The sequence below is a fragment of the Diplotaxodon limnothrissa genome, linkage group LG7 (genome assembly GCF_057381915.1).
Source record: "Diplotaxodon limnothrissa isolate DT_005_m linkage group LG7, D_limnothrissa_male_GT1.1, whole genome shotgun sequence".
In the NCBI taxonomy this organism is placed as follows: Eukaryota; Metazoa; Chordata; class Actinopteri; order Cichliformes; family Cichlidae; genus Diplotaxodon; species Diplotaxodon limnothrissa.
In genome coordinates, this window is record NC_140602.1 from 24590593 (window position 1) to 24606027 (window position 15435).

Here is a 15435-nt window from a genome sequence, read left to right on the forward strand (position 1 = left end):
GCTATCCTAATACCCTCTTTATTTATAAATCTTCTCATTTCTTCTTTGGTAGTCATACAACAAAACAAAACTGAAGTTGCTTTGGTGAAGGTAAGACATTTCTTTCCTTTACACGACCGCACTGGTTTTTCCAAAATGGCTTCTGCTAGCTAGTAAGCTAAAATTGAAACGTCTACCAACAGCTTGCTTAAGCTAACTATAGCATATTAGCTTAAGAGCCGGTGGATAGCCTAGCTTGCAGATGTCTCGGCTAATTTAAATAAAGGTAGAAAATGGCGTCGTCCTTTAGCTACTCCAACGAAAACTTAAAAGTACACAAACGTGTTAATGGGTCCGCTAAATGATTAAATTCACGAGTCCCACCACACAGATTCAGCCAAGTTCGCTTCAACACTCGTATGAAATCTGTATAAGTAATCTCAGCAAGGGATGGCGACACGAAGAATCGGCTGTAAACGTTAGCCAGCCATGCTTGCCCTGCCCTGTTTCACTGCAACACGGTGCAGCGCTGGGTATGCAGACTGGTCCTCTTTTCGAGCTATAGCAGCAAAGCAACACAAAGCACCAACTGTGGAGAGCCAGTGTAACCCCAAGCATCTATTTCCACGTAGCGTCACGCTTCTCATTTAACACTTGGTAAATTGTAGAAAACTATAATGTTAAAACACGGTTTATGGAAAAAATTCTAAAAATCTTAGCAATGTCGTGACGTAGTCTATGGCTTTAGAGACCCACCAGGCTAGCTAATTAGGTTAGCCAGTTAGCTGACGCACCTTTGCTTTGTTGTAGCCGAGCAAAGACCTGCACAAATGTTTACATTTCGACATTTAATATCGTTTTATCATGCCACTTAATCAGTGTTCAGCAAACACATCTGTAGTGGGTTCGTGTATAACTTGCTTAAGTAAAGAGGCAGGTTTATGTTATTTATTTTTATTTATTCTTTTCTGTGAGTGGCTGGGCCTCGGAAGACCTAGTCACGGAATTGTTTATCAGTCGTGTAAATGTCTTTGGGTATTTTTTTTTTTTAAAACCTAATCGTGTCCTGTTTAACGTTTCTCTAATCGTGTAGTCCGTGCCTGTCTTGTTTTCCCAGAGCCCCTATAGTGGCTAATTGCATTCCCTTTTCTCTTCCTCAGCACCGTTTTCCCCATCCCTTCCTATTCTTCTTATTCTTTTGAGTATTCTTCATTCTCAAGCCGCCAAAGTGGAGAGTGTGATTGCAGAAGGGGGTGCTTCTCGTTTCAGGTAATAAGTCATGGCCTGTGCAGGAAATGCCAACATGGAATTTTCTTTTTCTCCCCATGGTTAGCCCTCTGCTAGCATTTTGAGCAGGAACTTCCGGCCTATAGAACAAAGCAGGATGTGGGAAGGCTCAAAATGGCTGTCAGGCAATTCTTTGTGAGACCTTTTGAAAAAGGGGGTTGGGTATACAGACTGATCCTTGAAAGGGTTTCTGTCCTATTGGTTGGATGTTGATAAAGGCAGCACATCTGCAGGCAGAGGTAGCCAAAGTTACAGTCATTCTTCACTTGAGTAGAGGTACAGATACTTGACTGAGGTAACGGGGAAAAGTAAGGTCTTTTGTATGAATAAATTTGTTTGTTTTTGCAAAGGAAGCTGAACCTCATGTGTTAATATAATGATAATAATAAAACTATTTTGAAGTCACACGAATAGAAACAATTGTTCAACCTTAATGGTAATGAAAGCTTGAGCATCTGTTGTGTAGAACCCAAGCAGAGTAAAAACTAAAAGAATTTTATAAAAACTACCTAGCTGCTGTTGCTTGCATTGTAGATGGATGCTGCCTCCACATCTAAACAGAGAAAGGAGTACGGTTGGGATTTGGCAGTTGTAGATCATCTGTAGTGGTGGAGAGTGGGGGGGTATGACTTAGAAATGTCACATTAATGTCTGTTGTGACCACTAGTAGATTTTGTGTGCAGGCTGTGATCAGCTGACTTGCGTTAAACAGCAAAGCAGATGTTAACACGGATTGTCACGGCTAATTTCCAGCACCCAGGCAATATAAAGGTGGAATTCAGTGAGTGAATCAAAATGATTGTAACTGAAGTTAATTCCATCTAAACATAGTGTAACCTGACATTGTCCTTTCAGAGTTTATATCTGACCAATATCTGTTCATTAAAAAAACCTAATTAATTGTCATACTTTTACACAAAATCTTTAAAATTTCCCTCTCAAATGTCACAAAGTACTCCTTAACTTTAGAAATAACCTTCTTCTTTCTTTGTCTCTGAGCGGCTTCATCGCTCCTTCTTTTAGCTCCCTGGGAAATAAAGTAGCTGTACCTTTAGCTAGCAGACAGACAGTGAGGAAAAACTGCACAGAGACAGTTTTGCTGATACTGTGTTTGCTGATATTTGTTCATTTAAACGTTGCAGTTCCAGCTCATTCTGCCCACTTTAACCCCTGAGTGTGGAGCTATACATTATAGGGGGCGATCGTGGCTCAAGAGTTGGGAGTTCGTCTTGTAATCGGAAGGTTGCTGGTTCGAGCCCCGGCTTGGACAGTCTCGGCCGTTGTGTCCTTGGGCAAGACACTTCACCCGTTGCCTACTGGTGGTGGTCAGAGGGCCCGGTGGCGCCAGTGTCCGGCAGCCTCGCCTCTGTCAGTGCGCCCCAGGGTGGCTGTGGCTACAATGTGGCTTGCCATCACCAGTGTGTGAATGTGTGTGTGAATGGGTGGATGACTGGATATGTAAAGCGCTTTGGAGTCCTTAGGGACTAATAAAGCGCTATATAAATACAGGCCATTTACCATTTACCAGGCCATTTTTGTCTCTCCTCATGTACAATAAGCACCAGTGATGGATACACCAATAGCATTGTCTTTTCATCCTATTGGTGTTAATTTACTTCTATTTAAGTAGAAGCTGTTTTGGGAATATGAACTACCAATGTTTCAGAAAAGAACAGACCTAAATAATTTAAGTCAAAATGGCAGCAACAACAAAAAAATATTAATGCAATAATGGGTTAATTTGCTGAGCAACTTCTGAATGCAATCCACATAAATTAAGTAGAAGGAAACTAAATTCGATCCAACAATACAACATAAAAGTAAGGGCTATACCAGAGAACTGCATTTTTACCAAGCTGACTTTACATTTGGAGTTAACCTTTCTTCTTGCAGATGGATTGAATTTGTCATGCAATTCATAAATATAACAATTCTTTGTCAGCAAACACAAACTGTTACTGGCTCTCTAATAACTGGCATAAGTGCCTCAAGTGAGTCTTATTCATAAAGCTCTTGGCCCTGCCAAACCTTTACTACTTCTCAGTTTAGTTTAATTTTTATTAATTTGTATATTTAGTGCCTTATAGGATTTCAAGCGAGCTTTGTTCTTCTAGCGATTACAAAAACTAGAAGATAGTTGTAAATCCAGTGATCAGTTGCGGTGCTACAGTTTAATTGGAAAGATATTTTGTGTTGTGCGGTGTGTTATTTTATATCTATGTAGCTCTTTACAATAGTTAATTATCCAACTGTGCAGTTTTAAAAATGTATTTTTAGTGAGTGCTTTTCTCTCAGTGTGTTCTTTAGTGCAACTGAAGGTTGAATGAAAAAGCACACCAGTGCTGCATGAATTTTAAGTGTTCCACTGTGTTGTTTACTTCTGCAGTGCTTCTTCGGGGGGAGGAGGTGGTAGGGGTGCACCTCAGCACTATCCCAAGACTGTCGGCAACAGGTTTGTATGTGTACTTAATATGTGATAAACTAATTGGTTGTAATAAGGAATCAGTAGGTATTATTCATTCCCCCAGTGTGGAAGAGATTCACTAGAAAATCTTGATTACCCTGATGTCATGCAACATAATAGCTGCAGATTGCCCAAACGTGTTTACCATTCTGGGAAGCCTGAGATCACTTTACAACAAAGGAGTTTTAAAAAGTATTTAACAAGTTGGCAATGCATTAACATTTGTGTTGACCATTTAAAAATATTTTTGACTGCTTTTAGTGAGAGGCTTATTTTTATCCATCCATCCATCTTCTTTTTCCGCTTTATCTGGGGCCGGGTTGCGGGGGCAGCAGTCTAAGCAGAGAAGCCCAAACCTCCCTCTCTCCAGCCACCTCCTCTAGCTTATCTGGGGGAACGCCAAGGCGTTTCCAGGCCAGCCGAGAGATATAATCTCTACAGCGTATCCTGGGTCTGCCCGGAGGAGGGGACATGTTCCGGGCATGTCCCCTCCTCTGGGTAGGACATGCCCGGAACACCTCACCCAGGAGGCATCCTTGTCAGATGCCTGAACCACCTCAGCTGGCTCCTTTCGATGTGCAGGAGCAGCGGCTCTACTCTGAGCCTCTCCCGGATGGCTGAACTTCTCACCCTATCTCTAAGGGTGATCACGAAATAAGGGATATCACAAAACAAATTCCCCCTATTTAAGTGCCTTTAAGGAGCCTCCTGTAGAGACCTCGAGGATGTTGAGAGAACAAACCCCTCCACCACCTTATCGTGGTGGAGGGGTTTGTATGTCCCAGGGATCCCAGGGTCTATGTTGTCCGGGGGCTTTTGCCCCCTGATAGGGTCTCCCATGGCAAATTGGTCCTGGGTGAGGGACCAGACAAAGAGGGTTTCAGAAGACCCTTATGAGGAAAACGTTGCGGGAACAGTTTACCCTTCCCAGGATAGGGTTACCGGGGCCCCGCTGTGGAGCCAGGCCCAGGGAGGGTGCCCGAGGGCGAGCGTCTGGTGGCCAGGCCTTAGTCCATGGGGGCCGGCCGGGTGCAGCCTGAAAAGGGGACATGGGCCCATCCTCCCGCAGGCCCACCACCCGCAGGAGGTGCCGTAGGTGCATTGTGTGCCGGGCAGTGGCCAGGAGCCGGAGGCCCTGGTGGACTGATCCCCGGCTACCAAGACTTATTTTTATTTAACACCTAATTTTAATTATTGCTGCTCTGCTGCATGCTTTGAGGGGGCAGATAGACCTGCGGGGATCACTGTTGTGATGAGTGTGTGGTATTAAGCTCTATGCTTGAACAATTGCGCATTTCACTTTACCCACCACAAATTGAGATTCTGTGCCAGTATACTCAATCTCTTGCTCTGTATTTCTACAGCGAGTTCCTGGGGAAAACCCCAGGGCAAAGCGTTCAGAGATGGGTTCCTTCACGAAGCACTAGACGAGATGTCAACTCCAGCAACGAAAAAGAGCGACACGATGCAATCTTCAGGAAAGTGAGGGGGTAAGGTTCAACTCCCGATGCATATTTAAAGGGTTGACTGAGAGAGAGATTTTTTTTTTTTTTAATTGCTACTTAACCCATTTCAGTTGTGCTCAGACTAAACAACTAAACAAATTCATCTAAACAGATCAGTGTTTGGATGCCACAGTAAACCTGTCTGTAAATCAAGTTTAATCTTCATCCAAATTATACTTTTGTTTTGTGCAGACCTCTGTGGAATCTGTTAAATACCAGCTTAAGAGTTAAGATTAATTAATTTATTATTGGTATTGATTTATTTTGTTTTGTGGGTCATTGTTTACTGTGGTGATGAATAGGTAAGATGGAGGCAGGAGTCTCCATGGGCTGTGTGTGAATGAGAGTGAGACAGATGTACTAGTGAGGAAGAGAGTGCTGGCAGGGTGGAGTTGACTCTCAGGTGTGATTTGTGACAAAAGCATAGAAGCAAGAGTGAAAGTGAAGATTTACAAGACGTAAGACCTGCTATGATGGTTTGGAGTCAGCGGTACTAAGAAAAGAGACAGGAGCCTGAGTTAGTTGGCAGCGCTGAAGATGTTATGGTTTCCATTGGAAGTGATCAGTTTGGCCAGGATTAGAGAGGAGTACATCAGAGGGACAGCTGGATAGGCAAGGCTGAGATGGTTTGGATATGTGCAGAGGAGGGTCAGTGGATATATTGAACAAGATTTGTGGATGTAGTGAAGGAGGACATGCTGCCGGATGGTGTGATGGAGGATGCTAGGGATGGGGTGAGATGAAGGCTGATGATTAGGGCTGCCACAAACGATTATTTTGATAGTCGACTAGTCACCGATTATTTATGCGATTAGTCGACTAATCAGATCATCATCCACTGGACATAAAACTACAGCTTATTGCACCAGCAGCATCTGCTCTTATATAACTATCATTAGCTTACAGCTTTAAGCTTTTAAGGTGCTAACTAAAAATAAAGACAAGATGATAGTTTATTCAATTTTAATGAAATTTGCAGATTGTTTCGGTGAAGTTTAATAAACTCCTTGCTATCTAAAATATAACAGGACAACGGAGTATATTCTCGAGCATCTCTCACTTCTGATAATCAGCTGTCTGCTTGACGTTTATTCAGCTGTGTAAAAACTATAACTTTAATCTCAGACAAACCGATTTACTCAGGAACAAATAAAATACAAAAAAAAAAAAAAAGCCAAACAACAACATTTTTAATTTATCTAAGTGACTCATATATATTTAACCTGAGTAGCGAAAGACGGCGGTGGGTTTGAAAACAATTTGCGGGGAGTCCGGTGTTCTCACGGCGCTAGTGACCTAGCCCCCGGCTAGCTAACGAGCTAGTGGGTAACAGACGTCTCCGAAAACGTCGGAGCGCTTTTGAAAATATGTGGTGTCCTGATAAACTGAGCCGATATTTGAGGTTTACACAGCTACATTCTCGCCTGAAAATATGTTAAACGTTTATTTTGTGACCCAGAAAGAATAATAAGAGTAATATTAAAACTAACTAGCTGCCGCCATTGTTGGAAACTAAGCTGGGCCGCGCTATGAATTCTGGGACACAGCTGCTTCTTCTTCTTCTTCGGGGTTTAACGGCAGCTGGCATCCTTGTACATGCAGTGCTGCCATCTTCTGTTTCAGTCCATTATTACACTCTTAAATCCTGCTACTTATTCCTGCGTCTTTTGGGATCTTACAAAGCTTCAAACGACGCGTCGACTATTAAATCAGTCGTCGACGATTTTGATAGTCGACGTAATCGTGACTAGTCGACAAATCGTGGCAGCCCTACTGATGATCTGCTGTGGCAATCCATGAAGGGACTTACCAAAAGAATATAATTTTGGTTTTCATTAAGGTGTTTATACCTCTTATTGAGATTATTCCAACTTGATTAGAAATGAAGTATTGAATTTCGTAGGGCTGGAGTCACTTACATGGCATGTGTTTTGCTAAAGGCACTTAAGCTCTGCTTTGTATGTATCAGGAGATGTTCACAAGTACAAAAGATCGGGTGACAGTGTTTCCTCTGGCAATCTAAGCTTGCCAGTGTTGACCACAGAATGCTCAGGATCTGAGCTCAGGATTTCTGTCTTTTTTTTTTTTCTTTTTTTTTTTCCTTTTTTGGTTGTTGTTGTTGTTGTTGTTGTTTTGTTTGTTTTTTTTTCCCCCCCTTACAATAAACAGAACCTTCTTGGCAATATCACATGCCTACTTTTTGGTCTTGGGCAATCATTATATCCAGTCAAAATCCTTAAAATCTAATAAGTGTTCAGATTCTAATATTTAGTCTTGCTACCTCTCTTTCTTCTTTTTCTTTTTCTTTTTTTTTTTCTTTTCTTTTGTTAGCATACTCAACAAACTCACGCCTGAGAAGTTTGACAAGCTATGCCTTGAGCTCCTGAATGTGGGCGTAGATTCAAAACTCGTCCTTAAAGGAATCATCTTGCTGGTAAGCACTTATCTGTATTCTTTGGAACGAAGCTAAATGGAAATGTATGCATCTATACTTGGCCGGCTGCTCTGAGTGGTTCATACACTACGTGCTTTAATGACCTCCCTGGTTTTGTTTCTGCATTTCAGATTGTAGACAAAGCCTTAGAAGAGCCGAAATATAGCTCGCTCTATGCTCAGCTATGTCTGCGCTTGGCAGAGGACGCACCAAACTTTGATGGCACTTCACCTGATATCCAGACACCCCAAAAGCAGAGCACAGTGAGTCTCACTGATGTTCTGCTGCAAAATATTCTTTTCAGTCTGTGATACAGCAAAGTTTTTCTGTTTGTGACCTTGCTGTTTTATTAGGCCTGCTCAACACAGTTTAAAGTCATTAGGAACTCTTTACTTTTGAAAAGGATAATTGTGTGGGTTTTTTTTATTTTTTATTTTTTAAATGACTATTGTTTTTAAAATCCCCATTTATTCAGATGAAAAAAGCAAGTCCTAACACTTTTTGTTAACCTTTATGGAAATGCCTTGAATTCATTTTTTTTTTAACTGTTCAAACATTGGGTTTTGTCTGGTTTTTGTAGACCTTCAGAAGACTGCTGATTTCCAAGCTTCAAGATGAATTTGAGAACCGCACCAGAAATGTTGAAAGTAAGTCCGTTTGTCTTTGTGAATCTCCCAAGAGGTCCTCGTGGTGTAGTTAGTTACATAAACTTTTTGTTGCTTACCTCTGATAATCTTTTCGCCTCAGTCTATGACAAACATGACAACCCTCTTACTTCGGAGGAGGAGGAGCAGCGTGCCATTGCCAAGATCAAGATGCTTGGCAACATTAAATTCATCGGGGAACTTGGCAAACTTGACCTCATCCATGAATCTATCCTTCATAAATGCATCAAGACAGTATGGATTTATTTTTTTAAATTGTGTTTAATAATCTTATCTTTTAATTCTGGGGTTCTTATTTGCAAGATAAACCAGAATATAGATCCATTACATATTCCATGACAATTCTCCCTTGTTTCCCTGCGCTCTGAAGCTTCTGGAAAAGAAGAAGAGAGTCCAGCTCAAGGATATGGGGGAGGATCTGGAATGCCTCTGTCAGATAATGAGAACAGTGGGGCCGAGACTCGACCATGAGAAAGCAAAGGTGACAGCTTTCATAAACTATAGCTGTTTGGAGAGGCTGTGTATAGGCTTAAGGTGTAAACACAACATCTCAATTCAACACTTTTTTTTTATTTATTTATTAAAAATGACTGTGTAACTAACATTCATAGGTCACAAAGTTGAATCATTAGTTTGTTAAATGCAAGAAAAGTAGGTGCATTTATTGTTTTTACTCCATCAGACAGAACCGTGAAGGCAATTGACCCAGCCAGCGTTGATATAAAATCAGCTCTAAAACTTTATTTACGAACTGCTCTTTGCTCACTTCCTTTTTCTCTCCATCCTGTCATCAGTCTTTAATGGATCAGTACTTTGGCCGTATGCGATCCTTAATGAACAACAAGGAGTTGCCCGCTAGGATCCGCTTCCTGCTGCAAGATACAGTGGAACTTCGAGAAAACAACTGGGTCCCCCGCAAGGCTTTCATCGATAACGGACCAAAGACAATTAACCAGATCCGTCAAGATGCAGTGAAGGCGAGTCCATTATTTAAGGGTTCAGTTCATTCTGTTTACGTTTCTGTACATTAGCAAGGAGTCCCTTGTGATAAATGTGATGCGAGAAGTAAGCAGACAGTTAAAGGTTTCCACTCTGAAATGTGTTTAATTTAGTTCAGAGTTTTCAAAATGGTTAATATTGAATTTGAATTCTGGACTGTGGCACAGTTATTGACTGATTCTGTCATGCATGTTGTTGTAGGATTTGGGTGTTTTCATCCCAGCACCCATGTCTCAGGGGATGAGGATGGACTTCTTCCTGGAAAGCCCTTTCATGCCCAGCAGAATGAAACTGGACAGGGAGACTCTTGGGGGTTTGGCTGACATGTTTGGACAGATGCCAGGTGTGTTTTGTTCCTGTATCATGTATGCCTGTGCACTTCCTTTCTTGTTTTTGTTGTACGAGGCCATCTTAAAACATCTTTGTTCTCTCAGGCAGTGGGATTGGAACTGGCCCGGGGGTTATTCAGGACAGGTACTCGCCTACTATGGGACGCCATCGCACCAACCCACTCTTCAATGGCCACGGTGGCCACATTGCCCCTCCACCTCAGTCACAGTTTGACATGGGGCCCAAGTCTTTTGTTAAGTCCAACCAGGTAGCCTGCTTTTGAAAGTTTACATTAGTTTAGTCTTAAAGTTCTCCAGGTTAAAGCTGTGTGGAAATGGGGAAACAAATTATAGAACCTGTTTAGCTGCTTTTGACTGTCTTTGATCATTTGAATCTTTTGCCTGTGTGAACACTTATAGGTTCAGAACCAGCATTTCCTCAACCAGAACCAGAACCACATGGCCCAGCAGCAGGTCCAGTCCAAGGACATGCCTCCACGATTCAGCAAGAAAGGACAGCTCAATGCTGACGAGGTAAGTAGCTCCTAGCGTGGCTGAGTTAATTGTTGCCAAAAACTTTTTTTTTTTGTGTGTGTGTCATACTAAAAAAAGATTTAACAAAGTTAAAACATCAAATGTTTTACACTAGCCTGTAAAGGCTGCATTCTGCTCTCCTAATGTCCTGTGTTGAGTCGTGATGCCCAGTGATTATAAAAAGACGCGTTATTCTGAGGAATCCAACCTGCTGCTAGTCTTTCTTTTACTATCGTCTCTGTCTTTAATCTCCTCTTTTCTGTCCCTCCTCCACTTCTCCTTTTTATTCAAACTGGCAACAGGGTCCGCTGACTGCGATTATGAGATATGAGGGCATTTTATTTATAGCTGATATGGAACTTGAGTTGTTTTTGTTACATACAAAGACTAATACTATTGTCTCCTTTGTTCATGATGCCTCATGGCCCCACAGATCAGCCTCAGGCCTGCTCAGTCATTCCTCCTCAATAAGAACCAGGTGCCCAAGCTCCAGCCCCAGATCCCGACCATGATGCCTCCCAGTGCCCAACCCCCACGCACTCAGACTCCCCCTCTGGGACAGGTATGAGAGTGTCTACTTGTTTGTCAGTGAGTTAATCTAAGAGAACAGTTGGTGAGTTTTTAAAAACAAAAAAACTGGTTGTTGTACAACTAGCATATAAACAGCAAACATTAAATCACAGATTGAAGTGTCGTTTTGTTGGAGAGCTGTATCTGTGAACTCAAATACATGACTTTTGCCCTCAGCCTCCACAGCTTGGCCTGAAGACCAACCCTCCACCTATTCAAGAGAAACCGCAGAAGACTAACAAGAAACCACCTCCTGCAAAGGAGGAGCTTCTTAAAATGACGGTAGGGAGAACAGTTTCTGTCACATAAGCATATGTTCCAGGCTGAAGCAACACTTGACAATCATGTAAAATCCTCATGAATAAAAAGCTTTACCACAGCATACTCACAATTGAATTAAAACTGCAGGTCAGTTTTCCAAAAGGTTTGCTACACTGTCTGATGTAACCATAACAGCAAAGCAGTTCACTTATAAATATTGGTAAGCCTCCCTGTTTAGCAGTTTCTATTCATCACTGGTGAAATATAGAAGTGGCAAAATATATTTATGTAAGCACTTTGGTGTACTGCAAGATAATCTGCTTGCTACTAAAAAGATGAATTAGACTTGAAGCATTTTACCTCCTCAGCATGTGCATACAGAGTAGATGAAACCACAAGACCTACGTATGAGTTTGTTATGCTGGGTGATCAGAGTGACCACGGTTCAGTTCTGTTCATGTGCTTGCCTACTCCGTTTAGGAGGCAATCATGACTGAGTACTTGAACACTAAGAACCTGACTGAGGCTGTGAGTGGCGTGAGAGAGATGAAGGCTCCAAAGCATTTCCTGCCAGAGATGCTCAGTAAGATCATTGTGTGCTCCCTGGATTGTCCAGATGAGGACAAAGAGCACGCCAGCACTCTGATTCACACACTCCGCACTGAGGGCCTCATCACTGGGGAGAACTTCATGCAGGTATGTCTGCTGTTCATTCAGTATTGGAGAGCATTTCTGTGTTTGAGCACAAACACATTCAGTACGTTTAAAGACAAGAAAAGCTCTTTTATTATTTCACAATTATTTCACTGAGATTGATGTAATTATTTGTGACTAATTACATCGTATGTCACTGAACCCAGAAGGGCATAGTGTTATTCTTCATGCTTGAGGTATTTTCTTTCTCCCCTCACTCATTTTAGGCTTTCCTTAACGTCCTGGACCAGTGCCCTAAGATCGAGGTGGACGTGCCCCTGGTGAAGTCTTATCTGGCCCAGTTTGCGGCTCGGGCTATCATCGCAGAGCTGGTGAGCGTGGCGGAGCTGGCTCACCCCCTGGAGAACGGAACCCACTTCCCACTCTTCTTGCTCTGCTTGCAGCAGACGGCCAAGCTCAAGGATCGTGAGTGGCTCACTGACCTCTTCCAGCAGAGCAAGGTCAATATGCAGAAGATGCTCCCAGGTAGGCCCCCAATCCATCTACCAATTCAGGATTTTTTTTTTATTTTTATTTTTTAAATATAGCAACAATTCACAACAGATAAATCTTAAAATCACCAATAAGCACTTGGCAATAGTGGCAAAGGGAGGGGGAGAAGCAAGTGTGGAATAAAATCTCAGATGGAAGAGAGCACAGGGTTACTCTACCCCCTCCTGGGAAAAAATGCCAAAGTGATTTCTCCCCTCATCTATTAGGCTTCTTTTATTCTGTCATTTTATATTCTCAGCATTTCCCTCCAGTTTACAGTATAACGATCACCAGAATAGTTGTACAGTACCCAGTGAATATTCAAGTTTGCCCCATCGATGATGTCTGAATGAGACAACATTACATTCATATTTAAATGAAGTTACAGTAACATACAGTCCTGCCAAATGTCAGTTTGTCAGAAGAGATTTGTAGGTAATGATGCTTCTTGTGCATGTTATGTTGGAGTATTGTGAGTAAATGAAATCTTAATAGGATGGAGCTAAATATTTGTTCCTGACCATATTAAAATGATCACTTTCTGAAACCTTAATTACCTAGGTCATATCAGGAGCACGTTCTGTCTGGCTAATACATGACTTGCTCTCCCACTTGGTAGAAATTGATCAGAACAAGGACCGCATGCTGGAGATCCTGGAGGGGAAAGGCCTGAGCTTCCTGTTCCCTCTGCTGAAGCTGGAGAAGGAGCTGCTGAAGCAGATAAAGGCAGACCCCTCTCCACAGTCCATCTACAAGTGGATTAAAGACAACATTTCACCCAAGTTTCATACTGATAAAGGCTTTGTCAACATCCTCATGACCAGGTAAATTTGCAGATGGACTTGACTGAATCTGTTTTCCCAGGATAGTCTTAGTCTGTTTTTATAACAGTTATAAATTGCATGCAAGTGTTGGTTTGTCTGCGATGTCACTAAATATATAGCCGCAAGGTCACACATTTAAGGCATTGTAACGAAGTTCTTTAGTTTAACTAACATTTGTCCTCTGATCTTTTTTCAGTTTCCTCCAGTACATCTCCCAAGAGTTGTGCGAGGCAGAGGGTGATGAGCAACTGGCAGCGCCCTCTAAAGAGATGCTGGAACAAGAGAAACAGCTGCTGCTGGCCTTCAAGCCCGTCATGCAGAAGTTCCTGCACGACCATACCGAGCTGCAGGTCAGCGCCCTCTACGCCTTGCAGGTGCACTGCAATGCCCGGGGGTTCCCTAAAGGTAAAGCAAATCTTGTACAGTTTAGCTAGTAAGCAACAAGAAATGGGGAGTGCAGGGATGTGAAATCTTGATTACTCTGATTAGTTACAAAAGTGAAATATAAATAATGCAGGAGTTGTGAATTAAGTGCATATTAATTCATTTGTTTGTTTTTAACAAGGCATGCTACTGCGCTACTTTGTCAACTTCTACGACATGGAGATCATTGAAGAGGAAGCCTTCCTTGCATGGAAAGAAGACATTACCCAAGAATTCCCTGGAAAAGGAAAAGCTTTATTCCAGGTACAGTAGTGCAGTTTAGTTTGTTAGAAAGAAAACACAAGAGTTGACAAGTTTTATATTCTCTCTCTCTCTCTCTCCCCCCCCCCCCCCCAAAAAAAAAAAAAAAAAAAAAAATTCAGGTAAACCAGTGGCTCACCTGGCTGGAGACGGCAGAGGAGGAGGAATCTGAGGACGACGCAGACTAAGAAACCAAGCGGAAGCATCATGGCGTAGATCAACCGTATCTTATTGTTAGACTTGTGTTACCTTATTAAACTCCATGCTTAATTTAACCACTACGATGTGGCACTCGGCTGCTTGTGTCTTGCAAATATAAACCGAAAGCTTTTACCGACAGGGCCTCATGTGCTACCACCTGCACCGTGATGATAGGCTGAGAAGCATTGTTTAATCTGTTGCCTAATTTTCTGAGATCTGTTTCCTAATCAGCTACATGAATTCTAGAGTGGCTCAACCATGTATTGTTTTTCTCAATTTGCTCCGTTAGGTTGTAACTTTATTTTCACTGTATTGCTTTTTCTTACGGATTTAAACCTCCCCCAGATAGGAAACTGCTTTATGGTAAGAACATGTAGGATTTTCCTCTCTAAAATAAGACAAATCTTTCACGATCTTTGCTAATTCTAGTTACAAAGCAAACAACTAGAAACATTAACATAAGGTCTTGTCAGCAAGCTGCTTTTGTGATCTTCTATCAGGGCCTAGCCTGGATTGCTTTTTATCATACATGCTTAAAAACAGCACCGGGGATGTAGACAAACGGGCTGCACAGCGATCCTTCTCGTGAACCACACGTTAAACCTAGATGGCCCGCTGAAGTTGAATGAAGCACAAGCTGGCAAAACATTTCATGACTGATAAAGATGTCTCTTATTCAACATGTGCTCACTAAATTCCCACTTTGTTTTTGTTTTTTGTTTGTTTGTTTTTTTAATAAGTGCTCTTCATAGTCCCTGATGATGAGCATGTTGGTTTTTTTTTCTTTGTTTTTTTCATTAGCATTAATCTTTTTGTTCTGTCCTTTCTTCCTGTCTTTTTTTTTATCATTATTATGAGTGGTTGCAATACCCATTCTCCAAATGTTACAATATTTAAAAAAGAGAAAAAATAAATCTGTAATCATTGGTTTGCTGTCGTCACGTTTCAAAATTGCCTGTTTCTACCTCTTAGTTAGATGGGCTTTTTTTTTTTTTTTTTTTTGTGCTGGGATAAAGAAATCCACTAAGAAGAATATTGAGCCCATGCAGATGCTGAAGTATTTGGTTTAATCCTGGCCTAATTGCACAATAAATGTATTGAAGCAGACATTAACAATGATGCCGTTGCATGTTTTACAAGTGTTAACATCTCATTAGGATTTTTTTTTTTTTTAAATTTCACCCACATGATGAAATGTGTACTTATCAAAAGAGTAATGTCGACTAGATTTTGAAGCGGCCCTGATGAGGTTGGTTTTTATATTGAGGGCTCAAAATAATAAATGTTAGATTTGTCTGGCTCTTAAATTGGCAAACTATAAATTGTAATTCATTTCCCTTCTAAAGCTAAACAAATGACCATCAGGCTTAACCAAGAATTGTACTCTCAAGCCATGATTATGTCTAAGACATATGATTAGGGTCTTATTGTAAGGTATTCAGAATTATTGTGCACCTCTATTGCTTTAATGTCAATAAAGTCAGTACATGAGCACCTACTGTTTACCTGTATTT

At 41.5% G+C, this 15435-nt stretch overlaps 1 protein-coding gene and 1 non-coding gene across 2 annotated transcripts; both read left to right on the forward strand.

Annotated features, from left to right (window-relative positions):
- The first annotated feature begins 468 nt into the window (after positions 1–468).
- eif4g2b (eukaryotic translation initiation factor 4, gamma 2b) lies at positions 469–15409 on the forward strand. The gene is made up of 21 exons (XM_085357039.1): positions 469–583; positions 1140–1248; positions 3653–3718; positions 5095–5220; positions 7567–7669; positions 7801–7932; positions 8250–8316; positions 8417–8568; positions 8705–8815; positions 9129–9311; positions 9535–9676; positions 9768–9931; positions 10083–10196; positions 10630–10758; positions 10944–11048; positions 11508–11723; positions 11948–12206; positions 12832–13036; positions 13233–13441; positions 13602–13723; positions 13843–15409. The coding sequence occupies exons 1-21, from the start codon at positions 469–471 to the stop codon at positions 13906–13908; spliced, it is 2895 nt and encodes a 964-aa protein (XP_085213165.1). The 3' UTR covers positions 13909–15409.
- LOC146628331 (small nucleolar RNA SNORD97) lies at positions 10360–10533 on the forward strand. The gene has a single exon (XR_014906459.1). It is a non-coding gene; the product is annotated as a small nucleolar RNA SNORD97 (small nucleolar RNA).
- Positions 15410–15435: the final 26 nt, after the last annotated feature.